This window comes from Schistocerca piceifrons, chromosome 3, assembly GCF_021461385.2.
Source record: "Schistocerca piceifrons isolate TAMUIC-IGC-003096 chromosome 3, iqSchPice1.1, whole genome shotgun sequence".
NCBI classification, from domain to species: domain Eukaryota; kingdom Metazoa; phylum Arthropoda; class Insecta; order Orthoptera; family Acrididae; genus Schistocerca; species Schistocerca piceifrons.
The window spans coordinates 944,434,753-944,454,818 of NC_060140.1; the positions used below are offsets into that span (position 1 = coordinate 944,434,753).

The 20,066-nt window shown below is 41.1% G+C and overlaps 1 protein-coding gene across 1 annotated transcript in view; it reads right to left on the bottom strand.

The window, feature by feature from the left end:
- The window catches only part of LOC124789245 (polyglutamylase complex subunit TTLL1-like), a 117,805-nt gene that overhangs the window by 58,749 nt on the left and 38,990 nt on the right, over positions 1–20,066 (bottom strand). Inside the window, exon 4 of the mRNA XM_047256539.1 lies at positions 15,109–15,295. Within this exon, the coding sequence (XP_047112495.1) occupies positions 15,109–15,295 (187 nt within the window). The remainder of the gene's footprint in view (positions 1–15,108; positions 15,296–20,066) is intronic.

Sequence of the window (20,066 nt, forward strand, 5' to 3'; positions counted from 1 at the left end):
TAAGGCAGAAGGGGCAGATAACATTCCTATCGGAATTTCTCAAGCCAATGTGGGGGGGGGGGGGGGGGGGGGGAGGGGAGAGGCTACCAAGCGACTATTTAAATTGGTGTGTAAAATCAGTGAATCTTGAGACTTGAGACATACCACCCGACTTTCGCAAAAAATATCCTATACGCAAACCGCAACGGCAGATACTTGCCAGAACTACCACACAGTCTGATTAACGGATCACGCATCCTACTTGCTGACAAGCAGATTAACAGAAGAAGACGAAGGAAAACTGATGATCTGTTAGATAACAATAAGTTTGGCTTTAGGAAAGGCGCCAGAGGGGCAATTCTGACAATGAATCAAGAGAGAACAATAATACTGGAAGGTTAAGATCGACGTGCTAGGATTAAAAATGATGTAAGACAGAGATGTAGTATTTCGCTGTTCAATCAACACATCGAAGAAACGATGACGGAAGTAAAAGAAAAGTTCAACAGTGGGATCAAAATTCAGGACGAAAGAGCGTCAACCGCAACGGCAGATACGTGCTAAAACTGTCACACAGTCGGCTTAACGGATCACGCATCCAAGTTGTTGACAAGCATAATACACAGAAGAATAGGAAAGAAAACTGATGATGTGTTAGATAACAATAAGTTTGGCTTTAGGAAAGGCGCCAGAGGGGCAATTCTGACAATGCGGTTGATAACATTCGCTAATTAATGGAATCAACAGTCTAAGGAATATAGAATACGGATTGAAAGTAAACCAAAGAAAGATGAAAGTAATAAGAAGTAGCATCAATGAGAAGTGCGATAAATTTAACATCAGAATTGGGGACCACGAAGTTGATGAAGTTAAGGAATTCTGCTACCTAGGCAACAAAATAACCCATGGCAGACGGAGCAAGGAGGACATCCAAAGCAGACAAGCAATGGCAAAAAGGGTATTTCTGGCCAAGAGAAGTTTACTAGTATCAAACATAAGCCTTAATTTGAGGAAGAAATTCCTGAGGATGTACGTTTGGAGACCAGCATTGTAAGGCACTGAAACATGGTTTGTGGGGAAACCAGAAAAGACGAGAACCGAAGCGTTTGGGATGTGATATTATAGAAGGATGTTGAAAAGTAGATAAACTCATAAGACACTGAATGAGGAGGTTCTCTGTAGACTCAGCGAGTAGAGGATTATAACGAAAACACTGAAAAGAACGAGGAACGCAATGACAGGACAGACGTTAAGACAACAAGCAATATCCTCCATGGTACGACGGGAAGCTGTGGGGGATAAGAACAGTAGGGGAACGACGAGATAGCTGTACATTCAACAAATACTTGCTGGCGTAAGGTGCACGAGCTACTCTAAGGTGAAGCGGTGTAGGAATTCGTGACGGGTTGCACCGAAACAGTCAGAAGATTTATGATTCAAAAGGAAAATAATCCTGGGAGGGGAAAATGAGCGGACAACTGCATTTACCTAAATTGATTTTGGCCTATCAGATGTAGTCTAGAGACGTATCGCAGACCGTGGCGATACATTTCCTATTTTCAATAACTATACGTTTATAAGTTTTTTTTGCATATTTTTGCGGCAATATAAATTAACTCACGGAATACACTGAAATTCAACAGATGATTCATCGAATATTCTCGGATTGAGAATTTAGAAGGAGCGATTTATGTTTTACTTGGGAAAAAACTTTCAATGGCCAATATCGCATAAATTAGTCTTTATTGTTGAAACCGGTATCGACAGTTATAACTTACATCTTCTGCTCTTCAAAAAATGTTTTTTTATAAAACGAGTTCCTTTGTGAGCCAGTACCTCATGCCATGTTGTCATTATGGTGGATAAAATAAAGTGCACTACACACAGGTCTGTCGACAATAAAACCATTTACAGTTACAAAGCACATTGCGCACGTGGACATGTTCGCAAACGTAGCACTCACCGAGGCTTGTTAATTCTTAAATCTCTACTTAGCTGTGCTTACAAGCTATTGGAAGGAATGATTCTAAACCGAATCCAAGATCAAATTAAAGCTATGATACCACCTGAACAAGTTGGATTCAGAACTCATAGAAGCTGCTGTGAACAAGTGCTCTCCTTGACTACTCACATAGAATCTGGATACCAAAAGAAACTTAAAACTGGAGTAGTGTTCATTGACCTGTCAGCAGCTTATGACATGGTGTGGTGCGAGGGACTATTATTGAAATTTTTGAGAGCAGTACCTTGCAAAATTCTAGGCAACCTCTTAAGTAACATGTTAAGCAACAGACGGTTTTAAGTACATCAAGGAAAAGAGACAAGCAGATAGCATGTACTCAACGACGGATTACCTCAGGGCTCTGTTCTTGCTCCAGTGTTATTCAACCTCTACACAGCTGACCTGCCGAAAATTTCAGTATGCAGATGACCTGGCACTTTGATATCAGAGTGAAGACCTTTCTGAATGTGAAGAACTCCTAACGAACAGCCTTACTAAACTTTATGAGTATTTTGAGGCATGGCGACTGAGACCAAATGTTTCTAAAACCGAGGTAAGCCTGTTCCACCTCTATAATCGCCTTTCATCAGCAAAGATCAGCCCACAGTTCGGCTGGACAGAACTTTAAATACAAAAAACACCTTTCCAACTTCGCCAAGAAGATACAAACGCGAGTGAACCTTGTGAGAAAGCTGGCAGGCAGTACATGGGGAGCAACCACATCAGTCCTCCGAGGAGCATCCCTTGCACTGGTATACACTGCAGTACAATACTGTGCACCAGTTTGGCTCCCAAGTGCTCACGTAGCGAATGTAGACGTCCAACTGAACTCAGTTATGAGAGTAATTAGTGGTACAGTCCGGTGCAAATACAACACGCACAAGTGGGGCTTTTCGAGTGACAGTGTGTGTGACTGTGGTGACACGCAAACAATGAGCCACATTGTGAATGACTGTCCAATCAGACGCTTCCCTGGTGGCACTGAGAAGCTCCATCAAGCAACCCACGACGCACTCCGCTGGATCGAGTCCATCAACATCCGAGTGTAGTCTGAGCCGTTTTAAAACTTGTGTGCTGTATATAATTTCACATGTTCGTTTATATATATAGGATTTTTCTTTGTTTTGCCAAATGTGTATTACTATAAATGATGAATACGATAATAATAATAATTCTTAAAATGCACGATATACAGTAAACTGTACATTCGTACATCTGTTTATGTTTGTGTGACACGTTACATACGTCGTGCATCTATCTGTAAACAGATGTTTATGTTTGTGTGTCATGTTGCATACATCGTGGATACACTTTATAAACAGATGTACAAATGTGGATTTTACTATATACCGTGGGTTTTAAAAATTAACAAGCCTCTATGATTGCAACGTATATGCCCATGTGTACAAGGTGCACTTTAACTGTAAATGGTTTTATTGTCAACAAACCTCCATATACTGTATTTTATCAAACATAATGACAACAAGGCATGACGTACTAACTCAATGGAACACGTTACATAATAAATTTCTTTCAAGATCAGAAAATGACAGTTACAGCTGTCGAAACTGGTTGTCAACAACAAAGATTAATTTATGTGATCTTGGCTTTTGAAAGTTATTTCACAAGTTATTCGTTAAAAGGTAACTCTGTTGTTATTGTCTCAGCAACACTGTCAGGCAGCCGAACTAACGAATAGGAGACTCAAAGTATATTTAGGTGATCTAGTTTTCAATGTTGCGGTGCGTGCACTAAATATTTGGTGGAATTTCCGCCTCGGTGTAGTGTTGTCGGATAAGAGGTGATTTTTGTCCCCTTTAAAATGATGGAAGGTGTTGAGAAAGACTTCTAGCAAGCATTTCGAATGAGGCAGAAAGATTGGGTTTGGTGTAATCACTCCTGAGGATAACACTTGGAAGCTTATGATGCAGAATAAGTTTTAGGTAAGACGTAATAATTTCATTTAATATACAGGGTGATTCTGTGATGATATTACAGACTTCAGGGATAATGGAGAAGGGTAAATGTATCAATTTGAAGTAAGAAACCCTGGTCTGTAAGAAACAGAGTCGAAAGCTTAAGCAAAAATCGTTTTGATAGCTATGACAACCGACCTCTTCTATGCAAGCTCTTTACTCTCCCTGTTTTGGGAGGAGGTTGTGTAGACCAAAACAAAAAAGTCCAATAAGCATGGTCTCCAAACTGCATACCTTAAGACCGATGAGCGCGTTTTCATCTTTGCTACTGTGCAACACATCTCTTCTACTGAACAAGTGCCCATAGTTCTTAAGGTACGCACTTTAGAGCCCATGTTTATTGGACTTTTCTGTTTTAGTCCATATAAAATCCTCCCAAAACAGGGAGCGAAAAGAGCTTGCATAGAAGAGGTTGATTCTCATAGGTATGAGAACAATTTTCGCTTAAACTTTCGACTCGGTCGTCTCCGGACCATAATTCCCTCCACATGAAACTGACACATTTATCCTTTAAAATCATCATGGAATCACCCTGCTGCATTTTGGAAAGATTTGAATTCCACCACTTAGGCACTACTCATTTCTATGCAAACAGCAATTTTGTCCACAGCTAATTGAGAGCTGATTGAAGATTCCTAATTCACAAGAGAAATCTCTGCTTCTTTCAAGACAGTTATAATGTTGCTGCATTAAGTTCTTCTGAAAGCGGTGCTGATATTCAAGACAATAAAAGCGGGTGAAAAGCTGTGAGCTATCTGGGGAAGTTAACCTTGCATTACTGAGCAACTGTTTCACCAGGCATCCAGCCTAGCTTACCAAATTCCTAACCAGACTAACAGATTTCGCAGAGAGTTAGTATGAATTTAGTATACCAGTGTGTGGTAATTTAATGACGGACAGGATTGCGCTACGAACGTAACTCCTTTGGGTGAAAATTGAATCGGTTGGTTGTGGTTAATTTCCTCTTGCATATGTTTCAACGTTCTTTGTGTGTTATTTTATGAATGCAGTGTTGTATGCAGTCTCTCAATCTTGGCTCCATATTTGATGTATTCCGTAAGATTACAAACTCACATTTTCACAATCCTAAATAAGGCACCAGTTTAGTTTTGAATCAAGTTTAAAATGCTGAAATTTTAACGGAACAATGATCAATGTTAAAATAAATCTCCAAATATAAACTGATTTATTTCTTTTTATTTAAATTCTCTTTATATATATATATATATATATATATATATATATATATATATATATATATATATATCCGGTTGTCGTAAGATGACTATTAAAAGATTATAATTACTGCGTGAAGAGTTTGACAGAGCACTGAAAGACCTGAGTCGAAACAAGGCCCCCGGAGTAGACAATATTCCATTGGAACTACTGACGGCCGTGGGAGAGCCAGTCCTGACAAAACTCTACCATCTGGTGAGCAAGATGTATGAAACAGGCGAAATACCCACAGACTTCAAGAAGAATATAATAATTCCAATCCCAAAGAAAGCAGGTGTTGACAGATGTGAAAATTACCGAACTATCAGCTTAATAAGTCACAGCTGCAAAATACTAACACGAATTCTTTACAGACGAATGGAAAAACTAGTAGAAGCCAACCTCGGGGAAGATCAGTTTGGATTCCGTAGAAACACTGGAACACGTGAGGCAATACTGACCTTACGACTTATCTTAGAAGAAAGATTAAGGAAAGGCAAACCTACGTTTCTAGCATTTGTAGACTTAGAGAAAGCTTTTGACAATGTTGACTGGAATACTCTCTTTCAAATTCTAAAGGTGTCAGGGGTAAAATACAGGGAGCGAAAGGCTATTTACAATTTGTACAGAAACCAGATGGCAGTTATAAGAGTCGAGGGACATGAAAGGGAAGCAGTGGTTGGGAAGGGAGTAAGACAGGGTTGTAGCCTCTCCCCGATGTTGTTCAATCTGTATATTGAGCAAGCAGTAAAGGAAACAAAAGAAAAATTCGGAGTAGGTATTAAAATTCATGGAGAAGAAATAAAAACTTTGAGGTTCGCCGATGACATTGTAATTCTGTCAGAGACAGCAAAGGACTTGGAAGAGCAGTTGAATGGAATGGACAGTGTCTTGAAAGGAGGATATAAGATGAACATCAACAAAAGCAAAACAAGGATAATGGAATGTAGTCGAATTAAGTCGGGTGATGCTGAGGGAATTAGATTAGGAAATGAGGCACTTAAAGTAGTAAAGGAGTTTTGCTATTTGGGGAGCAAAATAACTGATGATGGTCGAAGTAGAGAGGATATAAAATGTAGGCTGGCAATGGCAAGGAAAGCGTTTCTGAAGAAGAGAAATTTGTTAACATCCAGTATAGATTTAAGTGTCAGGAAGTCATTTCTGAAAGTATTCGTATGGAGTGTAGCCATGTATGGAAGTGAAACATGGACGATAAATAGTTTGGACAAGAAGAGAATAGAAGCTTTCGAAATGTGGTGCTACAGAAGAATGCTGAAGATTAGATGGGTAGATCACATAACTAATGAGGAAGTATTGAATAGGATTGGGGAGAAGAGAAGTTTGTGGCACAACTTGACCAGAAGAAGGGATCGGTTGGTAGGACATGTTCTGAGGCATCAAGGGATCACCAATTTAGTATTGGAGGGCAGCGTGGAGGGTAAAAATCGTAGAGGGAGACCAAGAGATGAATACACTAAGCAGATTCAGAAGGATGTAGGTTGCAGTAGGTACTGGGAGATGAAAAAGCTTGCACAGGATAGAGTAGCATGGAGAGCTGCATCAAACCAGTCTCAGGACTGAAGACCACAACAACAACAACATAATTAATGTTAGTCTGGTTGGGAATATGGTAAGCTAGACTGTATACCTGGTGAACCAGTTGCTCAGTAATGCAAGGTTAACTTCCCCAGATAGCTCACAGCTTTTAACCCGCTTTTATTGTCTTGAATATCAGCACCGCTTTCAGAACAACTTAATGCAGCAACATTAGACAGTAGTCAGTATAGCTGGTAGTTGCCCTTCTTAGCAGTTGCCCTGCGTCTGTTAATCATTGACACAGGGTTGGAAACATGGTTTGCCTTTGGCGTCTCCTAAGAAGGTACTTAGCCAGATTCAACTTTAGAGCTTCCCTGTAAATCATTCACTTTTTTTACACGAAAAAATCGTGTATGGTAATTCCGAATCCTAGCGCATAAGAGTCGACACTTTGACCTATAAGTACAGACTGCAGTCATTCAAACCCTTTCATCAGGACTCAGTTTTCAAGTGACTCATTACACTGCGTATTAGCAGAGTTCGCTGTCACAACCCACCGTGACATATGCCTACTTATTTGTCGAGGTTGCTGACCATACAAATAATTATAACTAAATACTTAATAAATGAATTTATTACATTGTACTACCAACGATTCGTAGGTTATCGTATCCATCCAGCAGGGTTATCCCACAACGCACTCGACTTCGTAATTTTCGTTTCTGGAGCAATATTTCATTTCTAAAACAGATACATTTCGTTACTCCATCATTGCTGAAGTTTACGTCACCATCACGGTAACGCTTCGTGCATATAGACGGGAACCATGGCACGTTTGCGCGGGCTTCTTTTCGGAAATTTTTAAATACTTTCGGTTACGTTAAATCGAGTGAAATGTTTTAGTCTTATAACATGGTTATTAAAGTATATGGCTCAAATGGCTCAAATGGCTCTGAGCACTATGGGACTTAACATCTATGGTCATCAGTCCCCTAGAACTTAGAACTACTTAAACCTAACTAACCTAAGGACATCACACAACACCCAGTCATCACGAGGCAGAGAAAATCCCTGACCCCGGCGGGAATCGAACCCGGGAACCCGGGAACCCGGGCGTGGGAAGCGAGAACGCTACCGCGCGACCACGAGCTGCGGACTATTAAAGTATAGCTTGGTGTGTATACTTCTAACTCAACATGACGTTTAAGAGTGCAAGATAATTTTACTTAGGCTGCAGTCGAATGCGTGAACGTGCCCCGGGTATCAGGCAGGTTTACGCACCTACTGGGGCACGTTTGGCCGTATCGTAGAACACAAAAGAGTAAACAAAACCCACTCCTGAAATTTTCGAAATATGTTTCACTAGCAGTAAACAAAATTAAAAGCTTGGTTACACCAATTAACACGGTAAAACACAACTATTTCACTAGCAGTAAACAAATTGGCAAATTTCCACCTGTTAGCCTACACCGATGTTTGAATGTTAATGAAAGGTCTACTTATCATCACTGTCCGAGTTGCAATTTATGCACACTAAAAATGTCTTTCCTCTGGTAGAATCGTCATGAGCTCACCTGTTACATCCAAGGCGCTGGACACATTCTTGATTTATTTGCGGTTAATCGTACCATTCCAAGCAGTAAATACAAAGTCAGTTTTCATCCTACTCATCAAAATACTGCAGGCTGTAAGAGGGAGAAAGAACAAATGGATGGGACATTCGTTTAGGCGCGAGTGCTTGCTAAACAGACGCTTTGAAACGACTAGTTGCCGGCCGGAGTGGCCGTGCGGTTCTGGGCGCTACAGTCTGGAGTCGAGCGACCGCTACGGTCGCAGGTTCGAATCCTGCCTCGGGCATGGATGTATATGATGTCCTTAGGTTAGTTAAGTTTAATTAGTTCTAAGTTCTAGGCGACTGATGACCTCAGAAGTTGAGTCGCGTAGTGCTCAGAGCCATTTGAACCATTTGAAAGGACTAGTTGGTGAGAGGAAATTGAGAGGTAGGCGGAGATACACAGTCTGATAGACGACGTAAAAGGAAGCGGTAGTTACGCGGACCAGAAGAGAATGGCAGAAGACAGGAGAGCACGGAGAGTAACGACGTGAAAATCTACCTTTGTGCACAACAATGATGACGTCAGGAGTAGGGCTACAGACATTTTTCCTTGTCCTTGTTCTTAGCAATTTCTTGCCCTAATCAGTCCTTGCTGTAACATAATTAAATCTTTCTGTTTGAGATTCATTAGGTTCAAACAGACCTTCTAGTAACTTCCACGGTTTCTGTCTTAAGGTTTCCTTGACTGGGTTATCAGGTAGGATGACAACGCAGAAGTGAGTAAGCGTGCCCCAACAGAACTGCGTAGACATACCCCCTCGCTATGTCTGACTTACTTTCGAAACAACTGTAGTAATTTTCAGGCTTTCAAATTTTACAAATGTACCTTGTAAAGAAAAATAATTCTCTGTTAACGAACCTATATCTGTTCTCGATTCTAAAAGGTGTGCTTCGATAGTTGAGATTTATTCACCTTGCACAAATACACGCTTACTCACTTTCTGCGTTGTCATGATGTCCTTCGCGCTAAGACGTTCACTCAACTGGTGCTATGAAGTTTGTGAAAGCCTCGGTAGATGGCAGCGCTAATCTTCCACTGCTAGAGAGCCTGTATTGAGGCGCTCAAACAGCTTGTAAAAATAACGACACTCGACTGCTATGTTTAATATGACTGTTGGATGTGAGGCTCGAAAATAAAAACATTTCGTTCAAAAACTTGAGGCACTAAACAATGACATGCAACTATTTGCGCACATACTAACGTAATAAGCTGCTTTTGGTTATGAACAAAGAATTATGACAAATTTCTTGTAGTAAGTAAAAAACAAATGGGTGAACAGTGTTTGTTCACATAAATTAAACAGCAACCTTGTAGTTAAACTTTCAAACTGCTGTAGAAATAATACCACTGGCCAGAATGTCGTCAAATTGCAACGGAATATTATCAGAGAAGGGGGAAAACGTATGGCAGAAGAAAAATAAATATTTACAAAATATAGCAATGGATGGCGCTGTAAGCATCATAATTTAATAGTGGTCGACTACAAATGACAAATGAATCAGACAACAGTGCCTAAGGTGTGTGTTTGATGTTAAACAAACTGAACTGGTCAGTGTGCATGGGTGTACAGATTTGATACTGTTAGTCACGTAAGCCCATCCACCACAGCAAGGTCATATCACATCGGATAGTAAAAATCGTTTTTTAATTGCCTTGAGGCCAAAAACCGCATAAAGATCATGAATCAAAATCAAATCGGATTATTAATTTCCGTGTGACTGGCGCGAAACATGTTCAATATGCTGTCCACCGTTTTCTACAAGTTGAAATCGAGAAACAACATGCTCTACAACTGATCCAAGTGTTTCCGGGGTCACATTCAAAATGTGTTGCGCAATGCGTGCTTTCTACGCAGCAAAGTTTGCAATATGAACAGTCAACACAACATCTTTCAGATAGCCCCACAGCCAGAAGTCACATAGATTAAGATCGGGTGGTCGGGACGGCGAGGCTGTAGGGAAATGGCGGCTGATAATTCTAGCATTTCCGAAATGGCGCTTCAGCAGCTGCTTAACTGTATTTGCCATGTGCGGAGGTGCACCATCTTGCATAAAAATGATCCCATCCACACATCCACGCTGCTGGAAAGCTGGAATGACGGGGTTGCGGAAAAGACACTCTCAACGTTTACCAGTGATGGTACAGGTAACAGGATCTGAAGCGCCTGTCTTTTCGGAAAAATATGGCCCTATGATAAATGACGCCGTAAACCCGCACCACACAGTGAATTTTTGAGGATGAAGCGGTAGTGGTTGATTTGGTGTGGAGGTTCCGTTGCCCACATTCGACAATTCTGTGTGTGTGTGTATTGACTCATCTTGCCAGGTGGTGGGCTTCGTCTGTCCACAAAATCTTCCATGGCCAATCAATGCCCACTTCGATGCGAGCAAGAAATTCTAAAGCAAGGGTTTCTCTTGCTGGCAGGTCAACAGGAAGCAACTCTTGCACATGGGTAATTTTGAATGGATAGCGATGAAGGATGTTCCATAGAAGTTTACACACCGTACTCACGCGTATGTCCAATGTTCGGGCAACTCTCCGTGCGCTACACATTTGCACACCACCACTCATCACCTGCTGCATAGCTGTGGCCACCGCTTCCACTGACATCGAATCAGTTCGTTTCCTCCCTCTACCACACCAAAAGAACCCGTCTTTTCGAACATCCGAATCAGTTTCTCCAGACCCACGGCAGCCATTGGATCAACGACTTTCTTCAAACCCTTCAGTGTCCGGAACTTCTGCAGAGAGACGCGTGCACAGTTATCGCTCTTGTAATACAGCTTTACAAGCAGAGCGCAATCCTGCAATCGAACGTCGCAGCCCGAAAGGAGGGAAAGCCTTGTAGCCGGCGTGTTTATACCAACTTCAATGGGTCGTGCGCATGACATGTTTTCATTTTCGTATTCTGCCACATACAACGCCATCTAGTGATCAATTTTCACGCTATTGTTTTTCTTCTGCCATACGTTTTCCCCCTTCTCCGATAATATTCCGTTGCAATTTGACGTCATTCTGACCAGTAGTGTTATTTCTACAGCGTTTTGAAAGTTTAACTTTATTTATAATCACCCTGTACTTAAATGAAGAGTCCAGGGGAAAAACCTAATAAGTCACAATTCTTATTTTTTTTTTCAGGAGATGAAATTTAAAATTTAAAGACTAACAAAATTTTAGTTTTTCAAGTTAGTAAAGGACTTGGAAGAGCAGCTGAACGGAATGGACAGTGTCTTGAAAGGAGGGTATACGATGAACATCACCAAAAGCAAAACGAGGATAATGGAATGTAGTCGAATTAAATGAGGTGATTCTGAGGAAATTAGATTTGGAAATGAGACACTTAAAGTAGTAGATGAGTTTTGCTATTTGGGGAGCAAAATAACTGATGATGGTCGAAGTAGAGAGGATATAAAATGTAGACTGGCAATGGCAAGGAAAGCGTTTCTGAAGAAGAGAAATTTGTTAACATCGAGTATAGATTTAAGTGTCAGGAAGTCGTCTCTGAAAGTATTTGTATGGAGTGTAGTCATGTATGGAATTGAAACATCGACGATAAATAGTTTAGACAGGAAGAGAATAGAAGCTTTCGAAATGTTGTGCTACAGAAGAATGCTGAATATTAGATGAGTAGATCACATAACTAATGAGGAGGTTTTGAAGAGGATTGGGGAGAAGAGACGTTTGTGGCACAACTTGATTAGAAGAAGGGATCGGTTGGTAGGACATGTTGTGAGTCATCAAGGGATCACCAATTTGGTATTGGAGGGCAGCGTGGAGGGTAAAAATCGTAGAGCGAGACCAAGAGATGAATACACCAAACAGATACAGAAGGGTGTAGGTTGCAGTAGCTACTGGGAGCTGAAGAAGCTTACACAGGATAGAGTAACATGGAGAGCTGCATCAAAGCAGTCTCAGGACTGAAGACCACAACAACAACAAGTTAAATATCATTTTTGTTCTAGACCTTAATATATCTTTCAGAGAAAGAGTACTGCTGAAATTATACACACCTGAATAGGATTTAGAATAATATGATGCATTTTTATTAAGAAGGCAGGTCCCACAGAGGAAAATATCACAAGTCTATAACATATTGCAGGTAACTACAAGATTTCAAATTCATGTTACAACAAATTATCTCATATAATCATTTAATAATTTTCTATAAAAGGTCCTGTGCTGTTTCTATGGTGGATTAATGGAAAAGACGATCAAAATACACCTGCATTTCACTATAGAAAAATCTTTTCAAGTCTTGTAAATCTCTGTGTTTCTCAGCAGATATTTTAAGATCACCTGAAAAAAATCAGAATCCCTTAATTTAAATAGCTAATACTAAAAATTACTTATTTCAATAAATAAAAAACTTTCAAATCATATTGCTGTAAAAGAATTACTATACCTTCATATTTAACAGAGGGCAGGCTGAACTCGCCTTCTTTCAAGCTGGAATCTTGCCCTTTCTTTCCACGAAAAAGTAATGAAGCTTGCTCATATGCTCCATTGTAGCTTCCTCTATACTGAACCAGTGTTGCGTGGTGTCCGTGTCACTTCTAATTCTCTTATCGGCCTGGACTGGAAAGGGAGTTTCTTCTTGTATATCGTATTATCCAGATGCTCTGTCCAGCATTTGATTATCTCTGGTTACTCCTCAACATAATGATGACAAAAGACAAAGGGTGTGTGCGTGAATTCTGAAAAACCTGACACCAGTCCTTTGGAATTTGACATTCCTGAGTTTGCTCTATCACACCAATATTTTTATCATATTCGAGGTACGAATGACCTCTTATGGGGAATGTCATATTTACATAGTCCAATCGTTTTTCTAAATGGATCAGATGGTGAAGGAATCTGAACACAATGACATTCTTGTTTTGCCCTCCGCAGATGTCACAGAAGATCTCCAGATGTTTGAGTTCTGGGTTTAGAAAATTGTGCGCAAAATGGTGAAGGAACGATGAAACTTCGTCTGCTCCTTTTCGGCCTGTGCTCTCGGGATACATGTAAAAATAGCTGTCCCCTTTTGCCAAAACATGAACATTGAATATAAATACAGAAAACCGTCGTTTATAATAAACTTGATTTGTCTTTATATTTGGACAAGGAAAGTTTTTGCTATAGTCCATCGTAATTGCAACCTTTGATGGATTCTTTTGATATTTCATATTTGCTTTTTTCTACTGTCATAGAACACTTTTTGTTTTTTGAGCTGCAATTCATGGGCTATTTCATTGGATCGAAATTCGGAATGAAGCCTTACTTTATTTCCAACAGATGACGTTAAAGTCAGTTCCTTCTCCAAATTTTTATTCTTGGCTAGATACTCATCGCAGGAGCCCCAAGTATCAGATTGTGGAGATCAAAAACTTATACTGAAATCTGAATTGAATATAGCGTGGTATGTTTCATACGACACGTTCTGGTCCTGAAACTTCTCCTTGAACATATGGAACATTTTTTTAATATTAAAAGACCTGGTAGGCAATTTTTTTCTAACTTCGTCAAACTGTAGTGGTTGTTGCGACCTTTAAATGATTTAATGTGTCCTCTTATTAATGAACGTGTTTCATCTTTCAAATCTATTGGGCGGGATCTGTGTTTCCCTCGACCGTCTCGTAGAGGTTGGTCTCCGGATTTAAGTTTCTTCAGTAAATGATCTACCTTGCTCTTCTTTATGCCATGTAACGACATAAATGCTTGCTTGCACACATGTACGTCTTGGACACTTCCATTAATGGTAATACAAACACTGAATTTATATATCATGAAACTTTGCTTCCTGCTCTTCTCTTCTAGGACACCTGCGCTGTAGAGGAACCACTGTGATTAAATCACTTAAAAAGAGGTTTATTTCATCATGATTTAAAAGTGATTCATGTTATTAACAATTTTCCTTTTATTTTCATCGCTTGTTTTTGCACTTACATTGTTCTCCTGTTTCATGTGACTGCAATCTTAAACGTTTGGAGGCATCCCTAAAACGACTATACTCCTTCCTTTTCTTTGTCAGCTTCTTTGATGACGTTCTATATTTTTCTTGGCAAGTAGATGAGTCACTGTCTTCTTTACTCATTTTACTCTGACAGAATACAATGATAGATCTAACTTCCTTCACAAACTCAAAGCTAACAACAATGGTCAACTTATATACAACAATGACTGTGACAACAATGATAATACAACGATAATACTAGTGACAACAGACCTGCGCGGGCTGGGAATCATTAAGTCATAAGATTTTATCGTTGCAGTCTCTGGACTTGTCAGGATATTCCCCTGTTTTGCGTGGACTTGTAATGTTTTTCGCATGCACATGCTTACAAGGTATCAGAATATCTCTTGACTCATCAGGTTTTTGACCAGTTCTGTAAAACCAGCTAAAACTGCACTGGCTGGTCTATTAAATTATGAAAAGAACAGAAATTTTGGGGTTTGGGCTTATCAGGTTTTTCCCCTGGTCTCTTCATATATTTTTTTTTGTGACATAACTGAGATGATGATGTCTTATAACCAAAGGCTCGTACGTTTGCCACCACAATGGCCGCCTTCTACACTGTTCACATTAGACCATTTACAGGATTGTGTGGGACCTTGGTAGCTCTCTAGCGAGAGTAGTTCCCGAGAAAAGTACAGTACTGTGTTTAAACGTGCCCCACCCGCTACTTGCACATTACGGGCAACATGTTAGCGTGAGCTATTTGCGCCTCCCGTAAAAACGCACGCCCCTACGCCCTAAAGCCTGCGGCACACACGGTGCGTTCCGCCGCCTGGACGTACTCACCGAGAGATGACGTAGGACTCCTTGACGAGGGCCGGGTTGAAGGGCATCTTGCTCTCGCGCGACCACCGCTTCAGCTTGGACAGCTTGTTGATGAGGAAGATGCCCGCGCCCTGCGACTTGCCGCACGGCTTCATGATCCACGTGCTCTGCGGGCTCTTCCGGTACTCCTCCACGAACATGTTGTAGTCTGCAACGGCAAGTCCTCAGCTCCAGAGGCACGCCAAAACACCACTTCACGTTAACGTTATCTTGTACAGGGCGAAAAGCATTTAAACCAACAAACTCTGGGAGGTTGTAGGGGACCTCAAAACAAATATTTTTCCCTAATGTCATTTTTTCCTATGAGGATTATTTAAAGCGGTGGAGGCCGTATTACGCTCTTCAATTGTTAGACGCGGTATTACGATCTTCAGTTGTTAGAGGGCGTATTACGCTCTTCAGTTGTAGGCAACTGCTGTCCACCAGTGTAGTAGTGCATTGTCTCTGTTTACTAATGGAGCGATACACCTGGAGTGAGTACACTGATATGGTTGGTGCGTACTACGTAGCGCACCACAACGGACGAGCTGCACAGCGGGTTTATCACCAACAATATCCTAATCGCCGTATCTTGCATCATATGAACTTTGCTACTGTGTACCAACGTCTTCGTGAGACGGGTCATTTAGCAGATTACCTGGACAGGGACGCCGTCGCACGGTAAGAACGCTGCAATTTGAGGAAGCTGTCTTGTAGCATGTGGAGCGTGATCCTTCAATCAGCACTCGTGCAATTGCACGTAACATGGGGACGAATCAGACGAATGTAAGAACAGTCCTTCGAGAGCAATTGTTAGGTCCTGCTGGCTTTGTGACCGTGCGGTTCTAGGCGCTTCCGTCTGGCACCGCGTGACCGCTACGGTCGCAGGTTCGAATCCTTCCTCGGGCATGGATGTGTGTGATGTCCTTAGGTTAGTTAGGTTTAAGTAGTTCTAAGTTCTAGGGGACTGATGACCACAGATCTTAAGTCCCATAGTGCTCAGAGCCATTTGAACCATTTTTGTTACGTCCATTTCACTTTAGCGTGTCCACAACCTAGAACCATTTCCATCCTCTGTGTTGTTTACCGATGAAGCGACGTTCAGGCGCGATGGAGTCTTCAACATGCACAATTCGCATGTTTGGAGTGAGTGCCACAGTTTCTAGCGCTCATCAAGTGCGGTTCTTCGTTAATTTGGGGGTCGGTGTTGTTGGGGACTGTTTAATTGTGCCGTATCTGCTACCTAGGCCATTAAATGGCAGGCACTATTACAGTTTTCTCGCCAGAGCATTGCCAGAATAGCTGGAAGACGTCCCGCTCCCTTCAACACAACGCCTGTGGTTCCAACATGACGGGGCGCCGGTACGTTTCAGTCGTCGTGTGCGTCGATTCCTGGACCGACGGTTCCCAGAAACGTGGATTGACAGAGGTGGTCCTATACCATGGCCTGCTCGATCCCCAGATATGTCCCCTTGTAACCTCCCCCTCACTTATCAACCTTAATGACAGTGAAAAATTAAACCGCGTGTACCTAATGGAAATTTGGGAAAAGCAATCGTCACCAAAGTTAATCTGTCGGTAAAGAGGGAGAAAAGGGTTACATCTACATGAAAGGAAAAATGCAAATGAAGCTGGTGGAAATTAATTTTGAAAAGGGGTAAAGTTAATAAAGAAATTGAATGTGCGGCCGTTACGTTAACAATTAACTAGCGGTAATTAGATATTTGAGATTTGGGGGAAATTACGGTCGCCAGTCCTAAGGGCTATTTCTATAGTAACTGAAAAAGAAAGGTTAATACACATATAATTAGCACTAGAAGCGTGGCAACTGAAGGTTGACACGTGTAGTGTGAAAACCGAAAGTTTGTCAGAAGTAATAAATTTCGCTACGCTCTGACTTAATTTAGCAAAAGAATTAATAAAACCGGAAAATCGAAAGTTAAATTAGTGACTGAAATTAATAGTGAGCTTTCTTTCTGAAGCACATCGAAATTCAGTAAAATACGGTTAGTCTTGGACTACCTCAACAATCAATTCAAAAGCTACTTGAATCTACGCAATTTAGAAATCAGAGATTTAACTTTGAACTTGAATTAAATGATTCTGAACAATTAACAATGGTAAAATTTAGTGCGTACCAAGCTGAGCTGCAGTCACAGGTAAGCTAAAATATGCTAACAAAACTCGCACTCTTAATTTGTGCTTGTGTAATCTAAATATTGTAGCCAGCTATGAATACTTTAACTGAACTTTGAAATTAAAGCAAAATGGCTCTGAGCACTATGGGACTTAACAACTAAGGTCATCAGTCCCCTAGAACTTAGAACTACTTAAACCTAACTAACCTAAGGACATCACACAACACCCAGTCATCACAAGGCAGAGAAAATCCCTGACCCCGCCGGGAATCGAACCCGAGAACCCGGGCGTGGGAAGCGAGAACGCTACCGCACGACCACGAGCTGCGGACTGAAATTAAAGCAGTGAAATCGAATTATATTACTTTAATGCTGGCGTTTGAATTTCAACGACACTCGGGTTCATTTCGGAAAAGGAAGGGACCCTGCTTGGCAATGCAATTGGGACAATGAGCAACAAAGGTTCATGCTCAGTTGCTGTAATTTTGTGATGCAACAATTTTAAAAGCTGAGGTCTGCCATACAGTTCTAAAACTTTACGTGCTACCAGTCTTCCTTGTTGGTTGATTGAAGGTTTGAAGTCGTCGATCGAGGAGGTGGCGACAGTCACTCATTGTCGGCCGTCGCTGTTGCAGAAGCTGGATGTTGGCGCGCCTTCTTCTCGACACGGTCACCAGACGAAACGGGCTCTTGATGTGCGCCAGCTAATGCTTCCCGTCCGCGACACCGTGTCAGGAACTATTATAGCAAGTCGAGCGCAATTACACGCGGCCAAATCCCGAAAGCGCGGCAACTCGCGGGAGCGTCACACAACACACCTGCTCCACTGCACTACCCCAGCCAGACTCCCTCTGCTCTGTCCGTGCTCCACGCGGCAGCGTTAACACTACCAAAGATCCTAAACACTTTGGTTCTCCACACGACCTATCGATGTATTCGTTCGATAGTATAGTTTTCCCTAGGCCAGAGCCAGCGTACAAATACAAATAATATTCACAAAACAAACCAATTATACATCGACATAAATGCATATATATACAAATAGTAAAACAATTACAATACACAAAGACACAGAAATGTTACATCTTCAGGTAACAAAATAAGGAAAAAATTTGCAGAGCAATAGATGGAAATAGGAGAATATGCATTTCCGGCGTTACACCCTCTGGACTATTTTGTGTGGGGAGAGATGCGCAACCTCGTTTACGCAACTCCTGTAGCATCAGAAGAGGATCTGGTTGCCCGGATAGTAGCAGCAGCAGGAATAATTCAGGATACTCCTGGGAATTTTGCCCGTGTCAGACAGAACATGATCCGACGGTGTAACCTTTGTTTACATGTCAATGGAGGCATTTTTGAGAATCTACTGTAATTCGAATTGGGTTGTGTTAATGTGTTGTCTCTTGGTGATAAAAAAAACGGAAAAGTGTTTGTTGGTTTAATTAATTTGCCGCCAGAGAAATCTTCCTCTACCGGTTTAAATACTCCTCATAGGTAAAAATGACATTAGGGGAAAATATTTGTTTTGATTTCCCCTACAACCTCCCAGAGTTTGTCGGTTTAAATACTTTTCACCCTATATGCATACATTGTACTGCAAAGTGGAAAATTACCATCAACGTCAGCGCCTGTTCATTCTTGCTTCCTGATTAAGGTAAAGTTTTCCTCAAACTGACTAATGGTTTCGACGCCGCAATGCTTCACTAGCCACGGTCTTGTTGGTGCGTCATGTGTTCCTTGCCTTCGACTTTCCGAATCAGGTATAGACGGACCTACCATTTACTGTGGACTGCGAATGGCGGTGGTGTTTTTTACTTTAAAAATCATTGGCAGAACCGGAACAGAACAACTCTTAGGGTCGACTAGGGATCCAATCCCGAACGTTTATATCTGTAGTCTGCCACTAATCCAAAAGATTTTACAAAATTTCCCACAATTACAATCACAGGAAATAATGTCAATTTATGAACACATGCAAGCATTGTGACACATTCACACTTCAGTTTTCAGCAGGGAAACTGTAACCGCATTCTATTTTCATGCATCTTGTTGTTGTTTTTCATCGTAGTCTATAAAAGCGGGTCCATTCTAGTATCTGTAAGTTTGCTTGCGTTGTCTTCTTATTAGCTACGGCTCTGATTTCTCCTTGTGTGCTGGATTTATTTACAGTCTGGTTTAACTAGTATCAAGAATCATGCAAAGTTTTCGTAGTATTTTTGCTGTATCTGTAATTTGTTTTGTTGCGCGAAACTGTATTGTCAGTAATCCTCCAGTCTCTCTCGTCTTTCCTCGTTTCAGTATCACCTAGCACGTAGAGGGTCATTCCGTCACGATGGTGCAAAGTTTTAGGAACGATGGAGAAGGGTAAGTGTATCAATTTGAGGTTAGTGACCCTGGTACGTAAACCACCGGAGCTGAAAACTATAAGCGAAAATCGTCCTAATACCTCTTGTCAGAGGAATACATGTACCGGTAGTGTTGTTACTAGGATTGTAGGGAAGACAAGTTTCAGAGGTGGTAGTATGGACCAAAACAGGAAAAATTGTCTGGATAAACATGAGCTCTAAAATGCATACCATAAGAGCTATTAGCACTTGTTCATCTTCGTTACAGTGAAACACATCTCTTCTACTGAACAAGAGCCCACAGCTCTTGCGCTTTGCATTTTAGAGCCCATATTTACTGTTTTTGTTTTTGTTGTTGTTGTAGCCCATACTACGAGGGTAAGTCAACTATTATCCGCAAAGTAGTTACAAAATAAAATAAAATATTCCGGAGGTAAAATAGTCCCCCATTCGGAAC